The sequence below is a fragment of the Octopus sinensis genome, linkage group LG23 (genome assembly GCF_006345805.1).
Source record: "Octopus sinensis linkage group LG23, ASM634580v1, whole genome shotgun sequence".
NCBI classification, from domain to species: domain Eukaryota; kingdom Metazoa; phylum Mollusca; class Cephalopoda; order Octopoda; family Octopodidae; genus Octopus; species Octopus sinensis.
This window is the reverse complement of record NC_043019.1, coordinates 2,960,955-2,986,678: the sequence shown is the minus strand read 5'-3', so window position 1 is coordinate 2,986,678 and position 25,724 is coordinate 2,960,955. Positions and strand designations below refer to the sequence as shown.

At 29.4% G+C, this 25,724-nt stretch overlaps 1 protein-coding gene across 1 annotated transcript in view; it reads left to right on the top strand.

Moving 5' to 3' along the window:
• LOC115223644 overlaps positions 1–25,724 on the top strand; it is a 207,068-nt gene that overhangs the window by 157,763 nt on the left and 23,581 nt on the right. Inside the window, exons 61-64 of the mRNA XM_036512623.1 lie at positions 1,885–2,460; positions 9,441–9,458; positions 11,816–12,385; positions 17,648–17,659. Coding sequence (XP_036368516.1) covers positions 1,885–2,460; positions 9,441–9,458; positions 11,816–12,385; positions 17,648–17,659 — 1,176 coding nt within the window. The remainder of the gene's footprint in view (positions 1–1,884; positions 2,461–9,440; positions 9,459–11,815; positions 12,386–17,647; positions 17,660–25,724) is intronic.

Genomic DNA, 25,724 nt, shown 5'->3' with positions numbered 1-25,724 from the left:
AATGAGATAGATGTTCTCTTGAGGGATGTTGGACATGATGAGAATAAGTTAGATGATATAGAGGTTTGGACTAGGTGAGTTGGCAGGAAAGAGGTGATGAGCAGATAATGGAGAGAAATTTGGGAAAGGCTTGGGGGAAGAGTTTGCAGTAAATATGTGAGGGCATTGAAGGATAGGCAAAGATAATGGGAAATGAAAGTGGTTCAGGGTGGGGGAAATATATATGTGTGTGTTGTGAACTCCCATTCAACTTCACTTTCAAAAATGTTATTTCTCTCAGTATATAGTTATCCAATTGACATCCATAGTTATTCGCTAGCTTTATATATATATGTGTGTGTGTGTTTATATATACATATATTTGTTTGTTTATATGTACATGTATACATATATATATATATATGTATGTGTATATATATGTATGCATGTGTGTATATGTATATATGTGTATATACATGTGTGTATATGTATATATATATATATATATATATATCTATATATATATATATATATATATAGATTATATATATATATATATATATGATATATATATTATAGATATATATATATATATATATATATATATATATATATATATATATATATAGATATATATAGATATATATATATATATAGATATAGATATATATATAGATATAGATATAGATATATATATATATATATATAGATATATATATAGATATAGATATATATATAGATATAGATATATATATAGATATAGATATAGATATAGTATATATAGATATATATATATATCTATATATTTATATATATTATATGATATATATATGTGTGTGTGTATATATATATATTGGGTTGGTGCATAATTATTGTGGCTTTTTTTCAACAAATTTTATTCAACAAGAACAATAACAATATTTAACAAAAACATCTTTCAATGATGGTCTGACCGTCTGCCAAGCAAATGGGAAGCAGTAATTGAAGTAGATGGTGAATATGCTTCAGAATAATAATTTAAAGATGTTTTTGTTACATGTTGTTATTGTTTTTGTTGAATAAAATATCTGTTAAAAAATAAGCTGCAAGAATTATGCACCAACCCAATATATACACTTGCGTCAGAAATTAATTAGCACTTCTCAAATTTCTACATTAAATAGGTTAAATCAATTAACCTATGAGCTGTTCAAAACATCTTACGCGATGAGAAAACTTAGTATGGTGTGATTTCGGTCCTTGCGAGGCGCTACCTATATCTATTAAACAAAGGAAGATTTGTCTGCATCCGCACTCCAAGTTGTGTTGCACACTGCTATGTCAACATCATAAGGCTGTAGACTCTCAAACTGCTCTGCAAACAAAGTTACGTCATCGTTCTGCGCAACAGTGAACTCGCAACAAAGCAATAGTTCGAGATATGGCCACTAGTGACAGCACATACCTTGAGTGAAGAGCAAATCAAGGGTGCTAATTAATTTCTGATGGTAGTGTATATATATATATATATATATAATATAATATATATAAGTATACTACTGCTTCTGCAGTATCAATGGTAATAGTAGTGCCCCAGCTTTGCAACATCCTTGACATAGGAACTAGTAAACTAGTAAAAATATGTGTGTACATATGTATATATAGATAATTTGTTTTTAACTCTTCTACCTAGATTTATTTTTTAATTTCAATTATATGTAAAGTAATAGTAAATGGTGTTATGAAATCTATTGTATTAAGAGAAATACTATTATTATTCCTAAAATTTTAATTTTTGTTAACAAATAGAATGTAGGTTATTTCCTGCATCACTATATCCTAATAAACTATAATGTTCTGTAAAAGTTCTTTGATCTGTATACAAAATGTTGATACATTTACCCTCCATTCTGCCTTATTCTCTAGGTGGCTGTATGTCATTAGATTTTGACATAGCTTTTCTTGTGGACACATCAACAACAGTGAAGAAGAGAAACTTTAAAAGTATCATTAATTTCATAAAGATGTCAGTGTCTGATGCTATAATTGACCAGGGCCTAGCAAGGGTTGGTGTGGCCACTTTTAGTACAAACGTACAAATTCATTTTTATCTAAATACATTCGAGACTGAAAAATATATTTTTGAAGCATTGGATAACATTACTTTTACATATGGTGACACAAACTATGCTTCGGCATTGTCCTCAGTAAGGATGAAAATATTCAAGGAAGAAAAAGGTGACCGACCTCTGGCTAAAAACATCCTTGTTTTGATAACGGATGGTGCATCAAATGTATTCAGTTACCGAACAGTAGTTGAAGCTCAGCTTCTAAGAGAAACTGGAGTAGAAGTTTTTGTTATTGCGATTGGATTAAAAGAAACCACTCAGTTAAAATATGTGGCATCTTTTCCCACTGATGAACACACAATCTTTGTTCGAAACTTTGGAAAACTTGTTAAAAATGTTGAAACTCTGAAAACCAAAATTTTCGATTATTGTGGTGAGTTTAGGCATGTCCCTAGAATTTCTATTTGTGTTCTTAGAGCACATTTATTTACACTACACCCAATCTATGTTGCAGTGGATTGTCTATCTGGTTTTGTCTATCTGCACCAGACACTAATCCAGTTTCAGTTATGTGATGTTTGGGCTTTAACTAAATAAATACTTAACTTACTCTACAAACATACTAAATATTTCCTGCACACTATTATCAAATTATTTTTAGTCCTGTTAAAAGTTTGTAATTACGCTCTGAAGGTCAAAACATAATATTTATTTATTATGAATAAGGCAAAAACAAACTGGAATCATTCATGAGTTTTACAAACTAAGAATGTGTATATAAAAGTATTACAAATAGGATTAAAGATCAAGTATGTTAGGGAAATTAACTTTGTAGTATATATAATTTAACAAAGTTCAAAATTATTTGAAAATAGCATTTCCTGTCCCTATATCAATGAAAATTAAAATTTGAATTTACAAATTAAGTTGATAGATTATATTTTTGTATTTTTGATCTTTTCAAGTAGTTTTAGTAATGATGTGTCCATAATATATATATATATATATATATATATATATATATATATATAATTTTTTGCAATGTAAACCAGATACAATAATCTGCTGGATGAGATATTGGATTATCAGTTAGTAGTTCGGTTCCACTGCTAGTGCTTGTTTTTCTTGACAATATTACATTAAATTATGTAACATTCAGAAATTCTAAAACAATTACCTTTGGTATTTTATTAAAATTTCTTTCACAATAGGTATATCACAGTAGGATGTTTGTATATTTAAAAAGAATTTTGGGGATAAAATTAAGAAATGATTTTATCTATCTATCAATTTCTTAAAGTCTAAGATCATTAATTTAATTTTGAAATTTTGGTTTAGGTTTCAATCATGAAGCAAACCTAATTGGTTAATTCAATATATATAGAGACACGTTCATTCAACCTTAACTTGCTGCATCAAAAATATTACCACATGAAGTTTCTAAGCCTACTCTTATGGTCATGGTTTACCAATTAAATTGTATCCTGAACAGATATCAATTTGAGCCACGTTCTCTCTATGAATTTTTGAACTCCAGTCAGAAGCAAGACAGTTGTAGCATAGCCCCATGTTATCCTATCTCAGCTTTTGAAAATCAGAAAAATTCCAGTGCATTTAAATATATACATATACAAAATGGAGATGAATACCATTCCTCCATGTGATCAGCTTGGAAAATTGTTAAGATCTTATGGTATTTTTTTCTTAACATGAAACCAATGGTAGCCTTGATACACAAAAAGAAATTCTATCCACCAATGAGCACTCATTCTCGCCATTTTGACATATATATATTATTATAAACATTAAACTAATAGAGAGTCCAATTGACATACTTTTAATGATTTTTTTTATATTGTCTGATATCACATTCATAGTATATAATGTTATATTATAATATGAATAAATTATTGGATTGTTAATTGTATTGGATTGTTAATTGTTTGTAATTTGCATTTTATCCATTTCTATGTGGTATTCAACTGATGTACCAGTGAATTGGGTATTTTACACACCACTTCCTTATATATAAAGTAACAAACTAAAGAAAAGAAGTCTTTCAAAGTGGTGTGTAAAAGAGAGATTTAGAAATTATAACATATGTATATATATATGTTTGAAAATATGGATTTAGAAACCAGTATTATGCAATATACCTTCCAGTGTACCTTCCAATCACAGAGCCCCTGCCTGGCTGTTTCATCTGATAGCAACTACTGACAAATTTATCCCAAATAACACTTTAAAAAATAGGACATATTAGATATTGTAGTCTGATATAAGCCATGTCTGAAAATACAAGAGGGTCATGGCAAGAATAGATTTGGTTATAAGTCTGCTCAATCAGGATGTATTAAATAGTAACAACAGCACTTAAATCGGCTATATCAAATATCCTGAAGTATATGAATTTTATTAGCTGAAGTAGCAAATTATAGTTGACAGTGAATAGTATATATTCAAAAAGTATTAGTAGGTACTTCTTAATATTATATTTAGAATATTTATTTTTCGTAACTATATTTTTATCATATTAACTTTAAACCTTCGCATCATAATTTCAGCTTTCACAGAAGCTTTATTTTCTTTAAAATAATTTTTAGGTAGGTTTTAGAGGAAATCTTTTTCATAAAATTTCATTTCAAAAATTGTTTAAATATGTGATCAGACACCAATTGCAAACAATTTTCAGGACAGCCACTTGTGAATTCTTGTAGTTTGTATCTATTTGTGGTTCATTTATCTTTTTATATTTTTTTCTTATATTAAATGTTTTAACTGCTATTGTATAACATATGGAAAACATAGCTTTTGTAATAGAGCACCTATGCATTCATTTCCTACAAATTCTAACATCATGTTTTCATATTTCAATGTGTTTAGTATTTGTAGTAGATAAACTTGAGTATTAACAGTGTACTATATTTGTTTATTTCAACAAACAACTGTTTTAACTAATGTTTTACACACTAGAAGACCAAAATAGATTAAATATATCCGAGTAACACAGATGTTTAAAATGGACTTTTGTTTTAAAACAATTTAAAACTATTATTTTGTTCATTTTTATGTATGTAGATGTGTGTGTATATGTATGAAAAATATATATACTATGTGTATTTGTAAATTCCTAATAAGTAAAATATTTAAATTATAATGAATGTTTGATCTGCTTGAAAATAAACCATTTATGATTAATCATAGTTTAGTTAAGTGATATACTAAATATGTTTACAAACACTAATAATATTACTGTACTTGTAAAGGTTTGCATGGAACTTTTGTGAATAATACAGCTTTGCATACAAAGGACTAATATCAAATACCTCCAATGTAATAAAACATTTCTTTTTCATTTTTAATATGAGAATTATATAACATTGAAAATATTCACTGAACATAGATTTAAATGCTTGGTGAAGTCATTGCAGTCTCAGCTTGAATGTGTCATGATATTTGTTCTGGCTGAGTTCAGTGTTTTCTGAGATAAGCTGAGCCTTTCATCCTATTTGAGAAGTAACAACCTATTGCTGGTGCCGCCCTTCTCCTCCAGTTGTTACATATCTGTATATTCCACTGGGTTAAGGGTGGGAGGGACAATAGGGTGTCTGTGTTTGCAAATGACAGCAGTAGTTGATATATATATATATGTGTATATAGTTCATGTATGCACTATATCTGATGCATCTTTATGAGTGTGTTTATGTCTGTGTGTATGTAACTTAGACTACATTAATACAAAGCAGGGCTCAGGCTATAAATACACACACACACACATATATAATTTCCTACATTATCAGTTTTATATCTATGCATGAATTTATTTCTAATCATCCATTTTTTTAACCATGTTGTGTAAATAACAATAAGTGTAATACTAAATAATTTTATTTTATTGCAGAATGTATTTCATTATGATAGTTTGTTATAATGTTATTTCAATTATAAGCTTGACTGGAATAAAAGGATGTACTCAACATTTTCTAATATATATAAATCTTGATAGATATGGATTTTATAAAATTTGATTAATTCCTACATGTAAAAATTTAGAAATAATATTTATTTTAAAGATTTGCTTATATAAAACTATTAAAATATTTGTTTTAAATTTGTGATATTTTTCAAACACCAGTAATTTGATGTTGAACATATAATTTTGTATGAAATGAAGCAAATTGACTTGATATTATTATGTAGACCTCCAATAAACTGAAATGTAGTGATTATGATAGTAACAGTAGCAAATGGTGTCAAGAGAATCAACCATGATATCATGCATGGATCTATCACATATTTTCTTGTTTGTAACAATTATAATATTATTTGGCTATATCCAGAGGATATATTTTATCACACTGAAGGAGGAGCCTATCACTTTGATATCTGCATGTAAGCATAAATATTGTGACTATAAAATATTAGATAACTGACTTTATTTTTTTTTCTCTTTACAGGTCGCTAAGCAACACATGAAACATTTTAAGTATATTAGAGTGTTCAACACTTGAACAACAAACATTTATCCTAGTAAATTGTAAAAAAATTTTGTAAGCTGCTCTTTAAACAATTTACTACCAAACTGTGGAGATTGTATATATATTTATATATATATATATATACAGATATATATTTATAATAAACAGTTCCACTAAATAAGGGTTGTCTTTCCTTAATGTATGTGCTTGCCTAGGAAATATGATTGCACAAATTGATATTATATATATAAATATATATATATATATATATAGCACATTTTAATCTTTTTTTTCTTTCACAATATACTAATTAGACTAGAAGCAGTAATACCAATCACCTCTTGCACAAACATTTATTAAAATTGTATGGTGTTTAGTTATAGTCATTTCACCATAGAATGGATATATTTATTGTTTGTAAGAAACATTTTCTAAACTATTTTTGAAACTAAGTGTAGTTCCAAAAAATTAAGAAAATTTTTAATGTAATTATATCAGTGACTGACAACCACTAGTGGAAATATTAGTATTCGGCTAACTGTAATAATAATGAATTTATAAATTTTTTACATTATTCATATAACTTTATCTTATCACAAAGTAAAATGTGTCTTATATTAGACAGTTATTGAGTAGGTGATAACTAAATTTACTACATATCATTTTAGCCTATTGATTCTTTAGATCACTTCAAGTATCAGGCATTTTAGGTTACCTTCTTGGTTACTGGATTTCTGTTATGAGAATGAAGAAATAAGTATAGTGTGTGAAGCAGAAATAACAATGAAAAGATGTTGACAAAGAAATATACAATGGACATAATATGAGAATCCCAGTTTGTAAGAAACATTTACTGAATTATATATATTAACATTATCCTCTTTTATATTGCAGAAATAATCTTTACAATTCTTTTAATAAGTATTTTATGAGAAATATTTATATAGTTATTTTAATATTCAATTTGATTTCCTCAAATACAAACTGATTCTTATCACGTCTCAAATATTGTCACTTGGGTTATAGTCATCACAGCTTTGGTTTCAAACACCATCACCAACAGCACTACTGATTTCACTTGGTAAGCTTGAATATTAATCACATGGTAAGATTTTAATATCACAATATCACATGGTAAGATTTAATATCACAATATCACTTGGTAACACTAAATATCACTTCACCTTTTATTTCCTGAACATAATCTAATATTTCATTCACAGCTTCACATTTTAGTAGTATTTTACAGGCACATGCAATACTATTGATGGCTTTATCCAGAATTAGTGCTAATAACATTTCTTTTATTTTCAGTATTTCACAATTTACATCACAGCAATGCTTTAACCTACATTGAATTTTTGTGTGTTAGTTATATAGCTTTCAAATTTTCTTTTATACATTTGTAAACTGCCCATCTTTATCTAACTGATGTAAATTATAAAGTTTCCCTTTTATAAGTCTGACATATGATAATCACAAGAATAATGACGGTAACTTCTCATTATTTTTCGAAAGAGATTTCAAACTTCTCTGTAAGCAACAGGCAAAAACAAAAAAAATGAAAAGTGCAGTTCTTTAGTTGAGATCATGAAAACTAGATATTTTCTGTACAGAAGAGTAAAGCATATATAACAAGAATATAACTGTCACAAATATTTTATTTTTTTAGTTCTAAGGTAATAGCTACTTTTTTTTTGTCACTTTAAGAATCTAAAAATAAAGTATTAGCAATATCTCATTATTGCTCTGTGAATCTGTGTTACGTATTTATACATTTTTATTTTTGATCAGAAATTCTAGTTGCTAATTATGAATATCATTTATCAATAACACTTCAAAAATTCAATTCAAACATTATACTTTTGCCATTTCTTATATATATATATATATATATATATATATATAGTTGGACAGTTGTTTTTTTAATAATTATATTATTTTATTGAAAGATTCTAATATTTGCCAACTGCTTTTTAGAATTAATTCTATCAGTAGTACATACACTACAGAAAAATCATTTGATGTAATTTCTAAAATTATTAACTATTTAATGAATATATGTAAGACATTGGGCTATTGATGTGGTTTTATTTAGATTTGTTTCTTTCGCTTACTTTACTCATATTTTTATAGTTTAAATTTTAAATATTTTTTCAATATTTTCATTTTCAATGAAATTATATCATAACTACATTGATAATAGCATAATGGAACTGAAATAAATAAAAATTGTAAAATAATTAAATAAATAAATCAGAGGAAGAAGTAAATAAGAAATTTATCAGATATCCTAAATAGTTTGCTACTTTGCAAATTAGAGATCATCAAATGATTTTCAAACTGTAATTGAAGAATTATTTAGCTTCAAATGTATTCTAATTCACTGTTCATTATATACTCAGTAATTGTATTCAACAAACTATTTATTTAATTTATAATTAAAAGTATTATTCATAATTTTCAATTAAAAATATCTATACAAATAAACATATTTTACAAAAGGAAGTGAATTATTATACAACAGAGGTTTTAAAGAGAATCAGAAAGCAAAGCAATTGAATGTGAAAAAAACCAGCATTTGATTCTCTTTCTTAATTTTATCTTCATTAATTGCTTTCTATTCATGATGGTGAAACAGCAAATTTGGTGACTTTTAAGAATGCAAAACTTAAGACATTTTCAGAAAATTCTTGTAAAAAGTTAATGAAGTTTTCTTCTCTCTAGTAATAAAAGAAATTCTTGACAGGTATGTCTGTTATTTTTATACATTCAATCATTAATTTGAATCATTTCTTTCTTCACCAGTAAACCACTTAATTAGATACCTCCAGCACCTGCACATTCAGTTTATATCTTTAAACATTTAATTTTTTTAAATACATAAAGACTTATGAATTTTATTCTCACTGTATTTTATTTTTATTGTTTTTAGGACCTGATACAGATGGAGGTAAGTCAAAACAACCCCAGAAAACAGGGTAGACAAGATTAGAATTCTTATAAAATATTTATTCAATATTTAAATTAAATTTTAAGTTATATTTTTTGGAATGTGTTAGTATCTTATGTAATTCATTGTATTAGCTTTTCATATTTGTAACTCACGCAAGCTTTATGTAACCTTCAAGCAATGGCTACCATTGATCAATTGATGAACTTATGTCGAATTACTTTGTTTCATAACAAAACAAAAAAAAATCATTTTTTGTTTGCTTTTCTATTGCCAAATATTGCTGACACTGGTTTAAAGCAGGGATGTCCAACCCGTGGACCACTTTGTGGCCTGCTGGCAATTCTATGTGTTATTTTCTAGTTAAATTTTCATTTACTTTGATAATGTATGATGAGAAAATTATTCTTGGAGTGTGCTATTTTGAATGGACCAATGAAAACCTCAATACAGGAAGGTAAAATGAGGGAGGCCATGGGGTTTATGATGTAGAATGGCTGACTCTGTGTCAAAGACTCAGTCATTATGTTGATGCTTAATTACTGAACTACAATTGTTGAGTGATCCATTTTCATTCATTTACATGGAAGCACTAGCCAAGTATCAGCTTGAACTCATTGAGCTTCAAAGTAGAGAATCTTTAAGAACTTGACCATCTTGACTTTTACAAGAAATTGTATGCCAATTTAGCTAGAAAACTGTTGTGCATGTGGGATAGTACATACTCCTGTAAACAATTCTTTTCATGTATGAAAAACGTCAAAACTGCTGAAAGAAATAGGCTGAGTGATTGCCATTTAACTAATATTCTTAGAGTAAAGAATAACACCATAAAAGCAGATATTGAGAATATCATAAAAGAAATGCAATGACAATAATCACATTGATTTTATTTTGTGTAAATGTAATTTCATTTTTACTGTCAATAGCACATTATTTTGTATTTATATTTTTTTATTAAAAAAATTTTATTCACTATATTTTGAACTTTTTAAAAGTTTATATCTTAGTGCCTTTGTGGCGCAGTAAATATACTTAAATTTATAATTTGGCCCACGAGGAAAAAAAGGTTGGACATCCCTGGCTTAAAGAATGCAGCCCATTTTAAAGTGCAAATACCATATTGATCTTTAGACCTCATATAATTGCTTACAATATAATAAATGCTAATATTGTTCATGCTAATACATATCTGATAGGTATTTGAAATGTTAAGTTTATGTTAAAGAGTTTATTCAATTTTTGTTCTTTTTTTTGTTTTGGTAGTAATTATATGATTTATGTTCTTTCTCTGTTTTAAGTGAATATACTACTAGTATTTATGTAACTCAAATTGTACTGGTTATGTCTAATATTGTCTATGTAATTCTATTTTATCTTGTTTTGTGATACTCCTTTAATTTGTTCTGTCTTGTTTTGGATATATTTTGTCCTGTTTTCTGTTTACCTGGTTTTTGCAATCGATATTGCTTTTGTGTTTGTTTGATGTTCATCATGAAGTCTGTTTTATGGTTCCTTCTGTGCTATTTGTCCATGTTCATTGGGTAAATTGTTTATCTTTGATGTTTTTCTATATCTAGCTTTCCATTTAAAATTTGCCTCAGTATGGCAACTCAGGCAATAGTTTGTATTGTTCAGTTTATTGGGGGATTCCTTTTGTGCTTGTATTTTATGGTGTTCACATGTTGGTTGTTCTTTGTCTATTGCTGTGTAAATTTAGTTCATCTTTTCTATCAACTCTTTAGCAAACATCAGAGGGCAATTCTATATTTAAGAGATGAGGAATTATGTACATTATTTACATTTAATGGACATTTGTCCTCATCTTTGTTGTTAACATGTTTCAGCTGATATACCCTCCAGCTTTCATCAGGTGTCTTGGGGAAATTTCAAACCTGGGTTCTCATTCCTAAGGTAGTTTTCGATGTTGTTGTTGTTATTATTATTATTATCATTATTATTATTATTATTATTCAGATCACTGCCTGGAATTGAACTCGGAATCTTGGGGTTAGTAGCCTGCACTCTTAACCACTACACCACAGGCATTTGATGTAGTGGTTAAGAGTATGGGCTACTAACCTCAAGATTCCAAGTTTAATTCCAGGCAGTTACCTGGATAAAAATAATAAGAATAATAATAATATCGAAAACTACCTTAGGAATAAGAAACCAGGTTTGAAATTTCCCCAAGACACCTGATAAAGGCTGGAGGTTATATCAGCCGAAATGTTGTGTTAACAACAAACAAGATGAGGACAAATAGCCGTCAAATGTAAATAGTGTATCAGAGGGCAACTTTTGTCAGTTTGCCCATCATTGTTCAACATTGTTCTGTTTTCAACATTATTCTATAGGCAGATGCGGGCCAGCAAGTTCTGATATCGTCTTCCTTATTGATTCTTCTGCAAGTGTATCACAAGTAAACTTCAAGAAGATGCTTATGTTTGTAAAAGATCTCATATCTGATGCTGATATTGATTCGGTTGTACGTGTTGGGTTATTAACCTTTAATGAACAAGTTACGATACGTTTCTATTTAAATTCCTATACAACAAAAGACAGTCTGGAAAATGCTATATTAAATATTCCATATGAAGCCGGTACCACCAATACTGCTGATGCTTTAAGGGACATGCGTACTAAAATGTTTGTAAAAGAAAATGGAGATCGTGTGAATGTACCAAATATTGCGGTCGTTCTCACAGATGGTGTTTCAAGTGTAAATAGTGATAGGACTATAATAGAAGCTAAGACCGCTCAGCGTGATGGAATACAAGTTTATGCAATTGGTATTGACTTGGTTGACACAAGAGAGCTTGATGGAATAGCTTCAACGCCTACTAAAAAGTATCGGCATACAGTTCAAGACTTTGAAGAGCTGAAGTATTTAAAACAGAAAATTTTCCAAAAGTTTTGCCCAGAAGGTAAGTTTTTGTTAGATTGTTCAAGTCAATACATGACTATAAGCAATACTTATCTAATACATAGTGTGGATGAAATTCACTTAGAAATGGTCAAATCCAATGCATATATCCTTTGTCTTCTTTTGTCTCTCATTTTAGCATTCCTTTGTTAAGAAAGTGAAAGGAAATGAGTGAATTATCATGTTGTTAATTAGCAAAGTACTTTAGTTCACAATTACATAAATTTTCTGGAACATATGGATTTATACTTGTTGAATTACAATAACCATTGGTTCGTCAATATCCATTAATTCTTTTTTTTTTTCATTTATAAATACCTAACAACCATGGTATTTGCACTTGCATGAATGCTTCATATTTTGCTATTACTTTAATACTATTCATGGTTCAAATATTTAATAAGAGTGAAAGAAGACAATAACTGAGTCTACCAACATAATATCAAGCAAATAGAATTCTTTTTCTTAAGTCATCTATCCATTTTTCTCCACACACTATTCTTGGGAAAGTGGTGGAGATAAAGTCCTCATGCACTTCCTCCATAGGGTCTTATCAACAGTCATTACATTTCCAGTTGGATTCTGAAACCTGACTAACTGAGACTATGGATATTATCCAACCTCGAGGTCTCCTGCCAATTGGTTAAGCTTGAAGAATCCATTTTGCGATTCTTACTTGATATACTGGAGGTGTGACCTCTCAATGTGAAGTAGCAGCATGACTTGGAATGACTCCATGATCTCCAAACTATGCACCCTGTCAAGTAATATTACTCCAGGGATCCTTCAGAGGAATTGCATTTTGGCCACTTCTCTTTCAAATTATATTCTCTTGGTTATTACCCAACATTCATAACCATAGGTAAAGATAGACACCTAAATGAAACTGAAGATAGCAACATTGGCCTTTTCATCAACCTCACCTCTTCTGAGGATTGAATGCTAAAGTTAATGTATTACTGTACCTGCACCTATAATTCTAGCTTCCAATTTAGCCTCCTGCCTCCCATTACTCATGAATATATATGGCTCAGTGTATTCACAAAGTTTTAATTTTAGATAGTAAATTTTTTAAAATATATTCTTTAAATTTGAAATGCAAAATGTTTTTTTTCTTCACTTCATGAGATTCACTTGATGTTAAAGAAATCACTGCATGTTACTCAATTCATTGCTCAAACACTTTTTGTTTTATAACTTTGAAATTTTCCCCCAAAATGGCCATGGCAAGAGCTGTTGATAATTTCCTCTTTCACAAATATTCAATTACTTTTCAATTTTTTATCTTGAGTTTGCTGCATCAAATAAAGCGAAGGGGGGGAAAAAAACTATTATTACTTTTATGCAGATTTATTGTAATCTATAATTTACAAATGCTTGCAGCTTATTAATATTGGCAAACACAAAGTTTACAAATTGGGTATCATTTATCTATTTATTTTCTTTGTTATTTAAATGTAATTCAGTAAATTTCAGCAACTTGGGTAAATTGTGAGTCTTTATTTCATTTATTCAAATTAATTTTATTATTTATATTGAAATAATTCTAACTCTCCTTTAACACACTTCTGGATACTAACAATACAATTGCAAATTGTTTTGAGTAAATAGTTAAGAGAAGACACATTATTTCTGTTACACATATGCATTTCATATGCTCTCATTTTCATTTAGGCAGAAACAAGGTGATGGGCTGGCTGAATCATTACCATGTCAGACAAAATGCTTAGTGGATTTTTGCTGAATTTTTATGTTTGAGTTCAAATCCCAGTGAAGGATTACTTTTCATTCTTTTGGGTTCGATAAAATAAAGTACCAACCAAGTTCTTTGGTTGATGTAATCAATTTTCCCACCCCAACTTAAATTTGATGGCCTTGTGCCAAAATTTGAAAAATCTTTTATATCTTATATAACATTATTTAATTTAATTATTACAAATATTTTATATTTTGCTAAATGTTTTTGCATAATATTGATTAGTTAACTTTGAAGAAATAAATTTGGAAGAAATCTTTCATATCTAAATTATTCTATATGTAAATAATATCTATAGGTAAATATCAGGTTGAGTAAAAAGTAAGCAACATTTTGAACCATGAAGAATTTGTACTGGAATTTTGCAGAGTTTTGAATTTTTTTAAACATTTGTTTGCAGTTGTCTGATAATACAGACATAGACTTGCCCAAATGCATCAATAAATTAACATTGATTTTTTTCACCGTTATTACAATCATCTGAAGTAGAACTGTCAGAGTGTGATATTCAAGCAGTTTTGCTATTCAACTTCAAGAAAGGACATAAAGCAGCTGAAACAGCTTGCGATATCAACGAAATGTTTGGTGAGGAAATGACCAGTGAGTGGTCAGCTCGAAAATGGCTTAAATGATTTCTCAGTGGAGACCTGAGCCTTGAAGATCATGAGTGTAGTGGATGCCCATCCGTCATCGATGACAGTCAGTTAAGGACCGTTATTGGAAAAGATCCATGTAAAACCACTCGAGAACTGGCAAAAGAACTTCAAGTTAGTCAGAAAACTGCCAGCAGCCATTTGCATGCGATCAGAAAATCAAAAAAGTTCGACAGATGGGTACAACATGATTTGAATGAAAATCAGAAAAAGCACAGTTATGAAATTTGTTCATTGCTTCTTCTCCATAACCAGACTGATCCATTTCTCAACCATATTGTAACTTGTAATAAAAAGTGGATCCTGAGCAATTATAAAAAAATGTTCTTTGCAGTGATTGGACCAAAATAAAGCACCGAAAAACCTTCCCTAAACCCGAGCTCTTCAAAATGAAGGTTATGGTGACTGTTTGGTGTTGTACTGCTGGACACATCCACTATAAGTTCTTAAGACCTAGATAAACCATTACTGCAGAAACATATTGCCATGAAATTGCCAAAATGAATGAAAAACTGCTATTCCAACAGAAGAGGGCCAATCATTCTTCATGACAATGTTTGACTACATGTTTCACTAATGACACTCCAGAAGTTGGCTACGAAGTTCTTCCCCACCCAGCTTATTCCCCAGACCTTTCTCCTACCAGCTACCATATTTTCAAGCACCATGATGGTTTCCTGTATGAGAAAGAGTTCAAATATCAAGCCAATGCTGAGAGTGCATTCAAAAAGTACATCAGCCCCAGAACTCCAGACATTTTATGTTACTAAAATAAACAAACTTATAACTCATTAGCAAAAAGGAGTTGATTGAATGGTAATTACTCTGATGAATAAAAGTTTCACATTGTTGAAACATATTGTGATGAATTTCATGTTTCAAAACGTTGCTTACTTTTTACTTAGCCTGATGATATCTAGAGGTGCAGACATGGCTGTGTGGTAAGAAGCTTACTTCCCAACCAAATGGTTCAGGGTTCAGTCCCACTGCATGGCACCTTGGGCAAGTGTTTTCTACTATAGCCTCAGGCTGACCAAAGCCTTGTGAGTGGATTTGGTAGATGGAAACTGAAAGAAATCCATTGTATATATTCATGCATGTATATATTTGTGTTTATTTGTCACCCCCACCATTGCTTGACAACCGATGTTGGTGTGTTTACATCCCTGTAACTTAGTGGTTTGTCAAAACGGACTGATAGAATAAGTACTATGCTTGCAAAGAATAAGTCCAGGGGTCGATTTGTTTGACTAAATGCTGTCCTCCAATGCTGAAACCAATAAAAGAAATAAAGAAGAGAGCAAATCTTACTCAGACATCTCTTTCTTAAATAAATTACATAAAATTTCATTGCCCTGTACTCTTTATTCAGAACCATTTAAACTTTATTTGATATGTAGGTGAACATCTTTGATATATTGCAGGTATGTACACACATATTTAGTATAGGTCTAATAACTTGTCCCCACCCCAAAAAAGAAAATATAACATAATAAATGTATAGGGAGTTTGTTTTGTGTCTGTCTTTTACCTTTTACTTGTTTCAATCATTAGAGTGCAGTCATGCTGGGGCACTGTCTTGAAGCATTTTAGTGAAACAATTCTACCCCAGTACTTATTTCTTTAAACCTGGTACTTATTCTGTTGGGCTCTTTGGCTGAATCGTTAAGTTAAAGGGATGTAAATACACCAACACCAGTTGTCAAGTAGTAAAGTGTTGAAAGCAAATATATACACTGACAGACAGACACACACACACACACACATACATATACATAGATATATACAATGGGATCTCTCAGTTTCCATCTACCAAATCCACTCACAAGGCTTTGGTCAGCCTGAGGCTATAGTAGAAGACACTTGTCCAAGGTGCCATGTAGTGGAACTGAACCTAGAAACATGTGGAATATGTATTGTGATGTGTCTTTTATGAAGTTGTATTTTATCTTGTTTTGTGATACTCCTTTAATTTGGGCTGTCTTGTTTTGGATATATTTTGTCCTGTTCTCTGTTCACTTAGTTTTTGCAATCTGTATTCCTTTTGCTTTTGCTTGATATTCATCATGAAGTCTGTTTTATGGTTCCTTCTGTGCTATTTGTATATGTTTAGTGGGTATATTGTTTGTCTTTGATGTTCAGCACATGTTGATTAGAATCTCGTATTTAAAATGAACACATTTTAAAAGCCTTAATCAGAGATAATATTCCCTGGTTGGCTCATGTATGCCAGATGGTTTGGACCTCTGGAAGGGTATCAAACCAATGACAATCTGGAGTGATAGTCCTAATTTTTTAGAAAATGAGGCAAGAGAAAGTGTTCTAATTATAGAGGAATGGAACCATATGGTTGGTAAACAAACTTCTTACCTCACAGCCATACCAGCACATATTACAAACTATAGTGAAAGTGACTGTAGCAATGCATACTTAGAAGTGATTTTGCAGGAGTTAGATCATTGTAATGAATTGTATCTAATTATAAAGTTTACATGCTATAGTAGCCGTGTTGTTTAAAATTAATGTTTCCAATAGCTTAGCTAGTGACACACTATCAACTGGAGGTTTTTGTTACCATTAGATAGCAAGGGAACTACTTGGGGAATGTTTCCAACAAAGTGAAAGAAGTCGATTACAAAATTATATGATAGAAATTTTATTGCAACCAAAGAAATTGCTGTTTAAAATAAGCAACAAAATATTTAGGATAGATATTATCAAATATACTTTTAGATTTTTAAATTGTTTGTTTTAAGAATATTAGAGAACACATTTGTAGAGTTACATTTGAAACTTCCTAATAATTGTTTTTATATTTTTATTTTTTCATCTTACTGCCCTGATTGGATTTTAGGCAGGACAACAGGTAATCTAATTTGTTTAAAATTTTTGAATTGATTAAGTATTCCATGTCATATAATTTGGATAAAATAATATCTTACAAACCTGATTAAAATTAGGACATTTTGTCATTTTATTCTGTATGAATACTCTGAATATGAAGTTACTAATTTGTGATAGATGCATTAAAATATATTTCAACATTTTCATCCATTAAAATTTATTCCATTTTTATGTGGTATTTTAAAGTGCCAAAATAGACATAATTACATTTTGTAAAATTATTTTTTGAAGATGAATTATATTCCTAATAATTCTTAGTGAAAATGTATTATAGAATTAGTATTAAATTGTCCTAATGTTTTAATTTAAATTTACTCTCTCTAAGCTTTTCCTTGAAATAAGTTCAATTCTCTGTATATAACGAGCTTGGTAAGTGATGACAGTCCCACAATATTTTCATTATTTAAATCACTTCCAATATTTAAGTTAAAATGTAATAACTTCAGTTATATATTAGTTTAATATGAATATTATTAACTATTAAAAAAAGCCTTGTTTTAGTTAAGTAAAAGGAAAAGAAAATGCCTTAAAAATTATTATATAAAAATAAACTATTTTAAATAGCTTACTGATGTTTTTAAGTTTCCATTCAAAAGATCTAATGAATTTTCTTTGTAGACAATAATGTCAACTAGCTATATCCATTATCATTTACTGAATAGAGGTTTATTCAAAAACCTTTCATTATCATAGTGTTACGTTTTCAGTAGGCTTGATTATGTTTAGTGCATGCATTTAAAATAGTTTACCTAAGTCAGTCTCGGGTTCATTTCTATTTTCTCTTCAACTTCTGCAAAGATTACATTTCTAACTCTCTATTTCCTCTTCCTATCTCTAAATTAAATATAGAAATAGTTCTTCTTTTTTTTTTGAAATTAAAATCTTATTTCTTCTCTCTGAAACTTCATAAAGTCTCTAATGGAGACATGTTGCTCGAAAATGGCACACTATAGAATAATATTGCACTTATAATAATTTTAATCCGTGTTGGGGGATGTCTATGTTACTGCATTATCCATCTATTTTTAACCTTTGTATAATATTTTGGTTGCTAATTTATGCATCAAATAATTTTAAGTTTCATTTATTACTAACACTGATAAAACTGTTTAGGTAGGAACGAGGAATCACAAATTGTATTATATGATTTTTAGGTACTCAAAATTACATCCATCATGGAAACATGGACACTTACAATTCTAGTTTTAAACGATTTTAATTTGGATATCATTTTTGATTTATACATCAATAATTCAGCAGAGAAGAGAAAGAGCCACAGATGATATTGACTTCATCAGTTGAACTCCACCAATAGCTCCAGAAACCATTGATAATCTATTTAAATATGCTACTACATTTGTTCATTGTTGTCCACATTAAATGTATAAATAACAAAGAATCCCAGCTTGTGCAATTTTGTGCCTGCTAAAAAACAAACAAGGAAAATAGTCTTGGAAGAAACATAAATTTTCATAAATACTCTATTGCTATCTAAAAATTTGAATAAGACCTGATAAACATTTTTTTTCATATTTATTATGATCAAGGAACAGTGTTATTATTCTTTGTAGCTAAATTCATTCAGACAAGGTGATATGGATTAAAAAGGATGTAAAACTGATTTACTCTGTCCTTTAGTAGAATTACTGATTAAAGAATTACTTTTTGTGAGAGAAGCTTAGTAAGTGAGCTCAAATTAAACATAACCAAATATGATTAAATAAGGATACTCATGGCTTATATAATGTATGCCAAATACTACTCGTGTCAATGAAAGTAACCTATTGTCTGTATTGATTTATTAAGCATGCTAGCGTTTTTATTTTTCTTCAGATTTGAAAATACCAGGATTAAACTTGCAATCGAAAAAAAAAAAAGGGCAACATCATCTATAAAAGCTTTAAACTAGTAAAATATATCAAATCTATTGATATTTTAATTTGTATTACCCCTTGATACAGGCAAATTGTATTGAGTTAGAGAATAACAATAAAAACATTATTTAAAGCCACTGTTATGGTATATAGCTAAACTGAAAAATAATGGTTATTGTTTAAACCTCTTAGTTATTTAGACCCCTCAAAAGACTTAGTTATTATTATATTTATATTTCATTACTCTTTAAAGAACTATAGGTACTTAACTGTACAATCAGCTAAAGGGTTATCTGCTCCTATTCGGTCTTCAATGCTTCACATTTAATAGTCTAATTTACTTAACTCTATGAATCCAATGTTTGTAGGTTAATTCACTGTTCCATGTGCTTCAAACCCCATTGAAAAAAACAATCATTTTACTGTCTTTCAGTGTTCAATTCAGTTTCTACAATACTTTAAGATTTCAGCAGTTGACCAGATCTCTTAGGTCAAGATACCTGTATATACACCTGAGAATTTTAATTATTTTGATTAATTAGCAAATAAATCAAATAACTAATTTAACCTGTATTACTTAAATTTTAGAAAGTGCTTCAGACTGTAGAAATATTAACTATGTTTGTGAATTACTTGAATTATTGTAAAAATAAGTAATTTAAAAGCAAAAGTCCTGGCTAATTTGATTAATTATTTAAAGTATATTCTAATTAGTTTGGAAAGAAGAAAAAAGATTTTTTTTTCACTTGATGGAAGATTCTGAATCTTGCAGACTGTTGAAAGACCATAGAATGAGCCAAAGTGTAAGTAGCTTTAGGGTCATAAAATCTGATAGTCTTTTTCCTTACTCAATTATTCTGTAGATTGCTCCTTGGCAAAAGTTGATCTGGTCTTTGTTCTGGATTCCTCCATCAGTATTACTGAGAGAAACTTCAAGAAAATGCTGCAGTTTATGAAAGACTTTGTTTCTCTATATGACATTGATACTCGGTTGGCTCGTATTGGTATGATGACTTTCAGCACCTCTGAACATATTCAGTTCCACCTCAATGAAGTCAAGAGAAAACAAGATCTGCTTAAAACGATCGATAAAGTTGCTTATTTTGGAGGTAGTGCAAACATGGCTGATGCTCTAAAAACATTAAACACCATCATGTTCAGCAGAGGATATGGTGATCGGATTTATGCAAGAGATTTTGCTATATTAATAACGGATAGTAATTCCAATATCAATTCATATGGTACAATTCCTGAAGCTATCCATACTCGAAATTCAGGAGTACATATTATCACTGTGGGTGTTAATCTTACTAATTCCCAGGAATTGCATCTCATTAGTTCTTATCCCTCAGAAAGTAACATGTTTTTACTAAGCGAGTTCAACCAGCTCAAAGATGTAATGAACAATGTCTTCACTTTAGTTTGCCGAGGTAAGTAGTAGTCTTACAAACAGGTATAATTTCTCTATTTACCTAGTACAAAGAATGTGGTCGCTTCCAGAAGACTTCCTTTGAAGCTTTACATTTCTACAATGATTTATAGAATTTCTACTTATAAGTAAACTGAGATGCTCTTATTACATGGATGTCTGACTAGGTTTGTTATGGCAAATTAAATCAGGCATTTATTGCCAAATGTGTTGCAGCTTCTATGCCAGTTGCTATACCATAACACTAGCACTACCAAGTGACCATTTTATTCTGTTATCCCATTTAAACACCTCCACTTATATATCATTCTTTCATAATAATTAGCTGTATGAATATCAGAGTTAACATTCACAGTTAATTATGACTCAGTTATATATTGGTTAGCCAGAGATCTGCCAACATGAAGGTTGACAGTTTCAGAATACTCACTAGGTTTAGCTAACCTTGAAGTTGATAAGGAGGTTAGCAGTGAAGGTGTTAGCAAGATGTCTTCTTCAGTTCAAATAAATTAAGTATCCTGATATTATCGTATTTCAACTGATGAGGACATCTAATTGAGACAAAGACATACAAAAATGATCGCTCTGTACTCCTAGTGTTAACAACAACAATAAACAAAGCAATAAAAATGAAAGTCTTTCTACTATAACATTAATTCTCTAATAAAAAGTACAACTCATCTGCATGTTCTGTGAGGATCCTCATATCTCTAACGTTAGGAACTAATATTCAGTTTCAATACAAACAGAACAAAGTTTTGTATAAAACTATATGAATAAAACAAAATCAATTGTTATGATTCTATGTTAAACTAAATTAAATGGACAAGAATGTTCAAAATAAATTTAGTACCATTTCAATAGATATTTCAAAACTCTATATTGTAAATATTTAATGCAAACTCTTTTAATATAATTCACTTAAGTTATTCTTTATATTACTATTTTGGCTGTGTTTTTCCTTTTTAAGTCTGATATAAGTGTGATAGGTTTGTTAAATTGTTCAGTCATTTCCCCTTAAATTCTATTGGTCTTATATATTCTCTGCTAGAAGATATTAAAAATTTTGTTAGCTGGGAATAAAATATAAAATGTTTTAATCAATACCAAGAATTGTTGATGTTATAGAAACAAACTTGTTCAACAGAATGTTGTTTTCACACATAACTATCTTAGAAAGAAATAAGCAACATAATAAAGCATAGTAAAAACGTGGTTTTGTAAGAATAAGTTTAACATTAAATGATATTATATTGAAAGAGAAGCTATCTGACTTCAAATGGCTCTTTACTATTTTTGTATAATGTATCAATGTAAATACCTTTGTATTAGTCATTTTGTTATAGTCAAGATAATACATTGTCACATATAGCCTTAAACTATAAACTGAATTTCACTAATTTTCATAAACTTTAAAATAGCAATATAAATTCGGAACAAATTAACTTGAATGGATGTAAATTTGGAATAAATTACCCTGTTTCTTCACACCATCATATATATATATAAATATATATTGCTACATTGCTACAAATAATTATTAAATAATAAATTCAGCCTTGGAAATGTTCATTGTTCAAATGTGAAAATTATTTGTGTTAAGTAAACATTGTTTGGAATTTTTGCTACAAAAAGAAAACAAAGCTATAAATTTAAATTCTAAATATCAATAAAATATTTTTGACTAGCTTGCTTAAGGAGCAGTTTAAAATATTTGTTAGCCAATGAAGCAATCTGATTGTTTATCTAAAGTTATTCTCAATGTTGCAGTTAATTATTTCAAGTTATTGATTTCACATTCAATTAATTAATGGCATGAAATTTCTCTCAGCATGAACTTTGTTTTGAAATTATTATTTTCATAATGTCTCTATTTATACTAAAAAAAGAAACCCAACAAATTTATATTTTTGTTTCCTCTGTAGTTTTAACTTGTTCACCCTTGAAACAGGACAATAATAATAAAATAAAAAAAGTCAAGGAAATATATCACAACTCAGCATTTCAAGAAGAAAACTTAAATGCTCATTTATATCTTTAAAAAACAAAAAACACTGATTTTAAACCTATATTATTCACATATGAGTATTTGACTTGAACAGCAGGAACAAAAACATTTTTTTTCACTTAATTGATGTTCAGCAATAGAGACACCACTTATATTTCAGCCAGCAACCTATGTCTACTGACTGAATATGGAGCAACTGATGTTAGTAAAGATGATGTTGGTAATAACAATAGCATAATAGTTAAGAGGTTTTGAACAACATACTGTTTTTTTTTACTTTTGTGAAATGAAAATAAAACTTTCAGTTTCATTAGTATCGAGTTCTGAAAACTTGATGTAAAACTGAACGTTTCTCAAGTGAAAATTTGAAAAAAGGTCATCATATTTTAGTAAGTACAGTATTTGTAGAGATCACTACCAACTTTATTTGTTCTGAGTGCATTTAAGTAGCTGTAATATGGAGAAATTCATATAGCAAAATCTGTTATATTTTTAAAATGGTAATTATAATTTATGTTCAATACTGATTGATTAATAAGAAGTTGTAAACATGTAAATAATTATTTAAATTGATATATATATCTGGAATGATAATATTCATCATTTAGCGTCCTCTTTCCATGCTAGCATGGGTTGGATGGTTCAACTGGGGTCTGGGAAGCCAGAAGGCTGCACCAGGCCCAGTCTGATCTGGCAATGTTTCTACGGCTGGATACCCTTCCTAACGCCAATATTCATTCTAGATATTCCTCAAGAGAGCAGCAGCAGTAGTTCAGGGATGTAAAATATTCTTCTTCATTGATCTCTTCATTTGCTTTAATTCCAAACATTATACAAACTCTTACGCACTGTATTAGATGGTTTAAAATACAGTATCTAGATTTATTAATTTTACTTGAATTTAATGCTATGTTGATTTGCCTTTCAATGCAGATATATTATATTAGTGTATTCATTTATCATCTTTTCCCGATAGAGAGCATTGTTACTAAACAAAATTCTCTAATGGTCTACCATTTACCTTAACATCTTTATATGAAGTAGAAGTTCATCTATAGCATGACCATCTATTATCTTTAAACCTAACTCTTATTCTGAGTTTCCTTCTATGCACAAAAATAATTTGAATTTTCTAACAAAATATTGTTAACCTAACATGATTTTTATATAATTGTGAGCATCTGTAATGTGTTTTCAAAATAACTATTAGCTACTTCCTGAAAATTTATTACAGGAAAATGACTGGTAAAGAAAACGATGCAACTCTTATTCTTTTCTACTTTGTTTCATGTATTTTTAACTATTCTTCAATTGGTTGTTTTTTTCTTTTCCATCTTTTCATTGTTTGTCTTAATTTTTGCAATTAAAGATAACTGTATATGCTTATTATAAATATACCATATTTGTATATATTTAAAATTGTTAAAGTTGACCATTCCGTAATGCAAGTATCTTCATTGGGAGGCATTCTTCAGATGGCTTATCTAAAGAGAAAATATTTTCAGTACTACTTCATCAATTTACCATCTCATGAATGCCTCTCTGGTGATAGCTTTGAAGTAATAGAAAAGAATTCAATTCTAACAAAAATATATTTACTTTTACTAGACATTAATTCTCTTTACTTTGTACTACCACTAATGGATTTGTCTGAAAAATGTATACAACAATAATAAATATTATTTGCACACATGAAAGAATATATATATATCATGTATATATGATATGCATAGTTAATTTAAATAATTCTGCTTATATATTATATTTTAGCCAATAAAGTAACTGTGTGTATGTGTGTGTGTGTCTAAGGAAGATAAGTTGTGGGTAATAAATATATCAGGGACAGATTTGCAGCAGAGGGACAGACATAAGCAATATACTTTTATGGTTTCATTTTTTCTATACATACTTACATACATACAGAATCCCCCAAAATATATACACACGTCAAGAAAATAAAAACATTTAGAAGTATTTTAATACTAAATTTATTCAGACATCGCAGAAATAATATAGGTTACCTTTAACCACTACAATTACAAGACATGCTCAAATGTGATGGCCATTAGCATACAGACACATATTAGTATGGTAAACTTCTGCTTGGGCAGCATTGGCCAAAGTGTTGAGTGGGATTGCTACACATACCTTTTCAATTTATTCCTAAAGGCTTTTCAGTGTAGCTGGTTTTCTCTGATATATGATGTCCTTTAGGATACCCCATAAGAAAAATTCTCCAAGTTGTTAAATCAAGAGAGCATGCAGGGGACTTGACTACACCTCTTCTTCCTATCCAGCATCCTTGCAAGTGCTCATCCATGTAAGCTTATCCATCTCAGCAGTAGTGTGGAGGTACACTGTGTTGTCGGAGGAAAATTTTATGATTTTCATGAAGTGCATGTATGGTAGGTAAAATGGAAATGCATGGCATGTTTAGTTATGCTTTTCCAGTAACGGTACCTTCAAAGAAAATGGTTTTATTAAAACTCTTGATGACATCCTACACCAGACATTGACTCCTGGTAAATTGACTGCTTTGTCCACATGCAAGTAAGGATTTTCTGGTACCCAGTATACACGATTATATCAGTTCACTGTACCATTTAGCTTAAATTGTGCCTCATCAGACTGCACAACCAGCTTCACAAAACCCTTCATTCTTGCCTACCATATGCTGAAAGTAATCAGAAAACTTGATTCTTCAATAAGAATCATC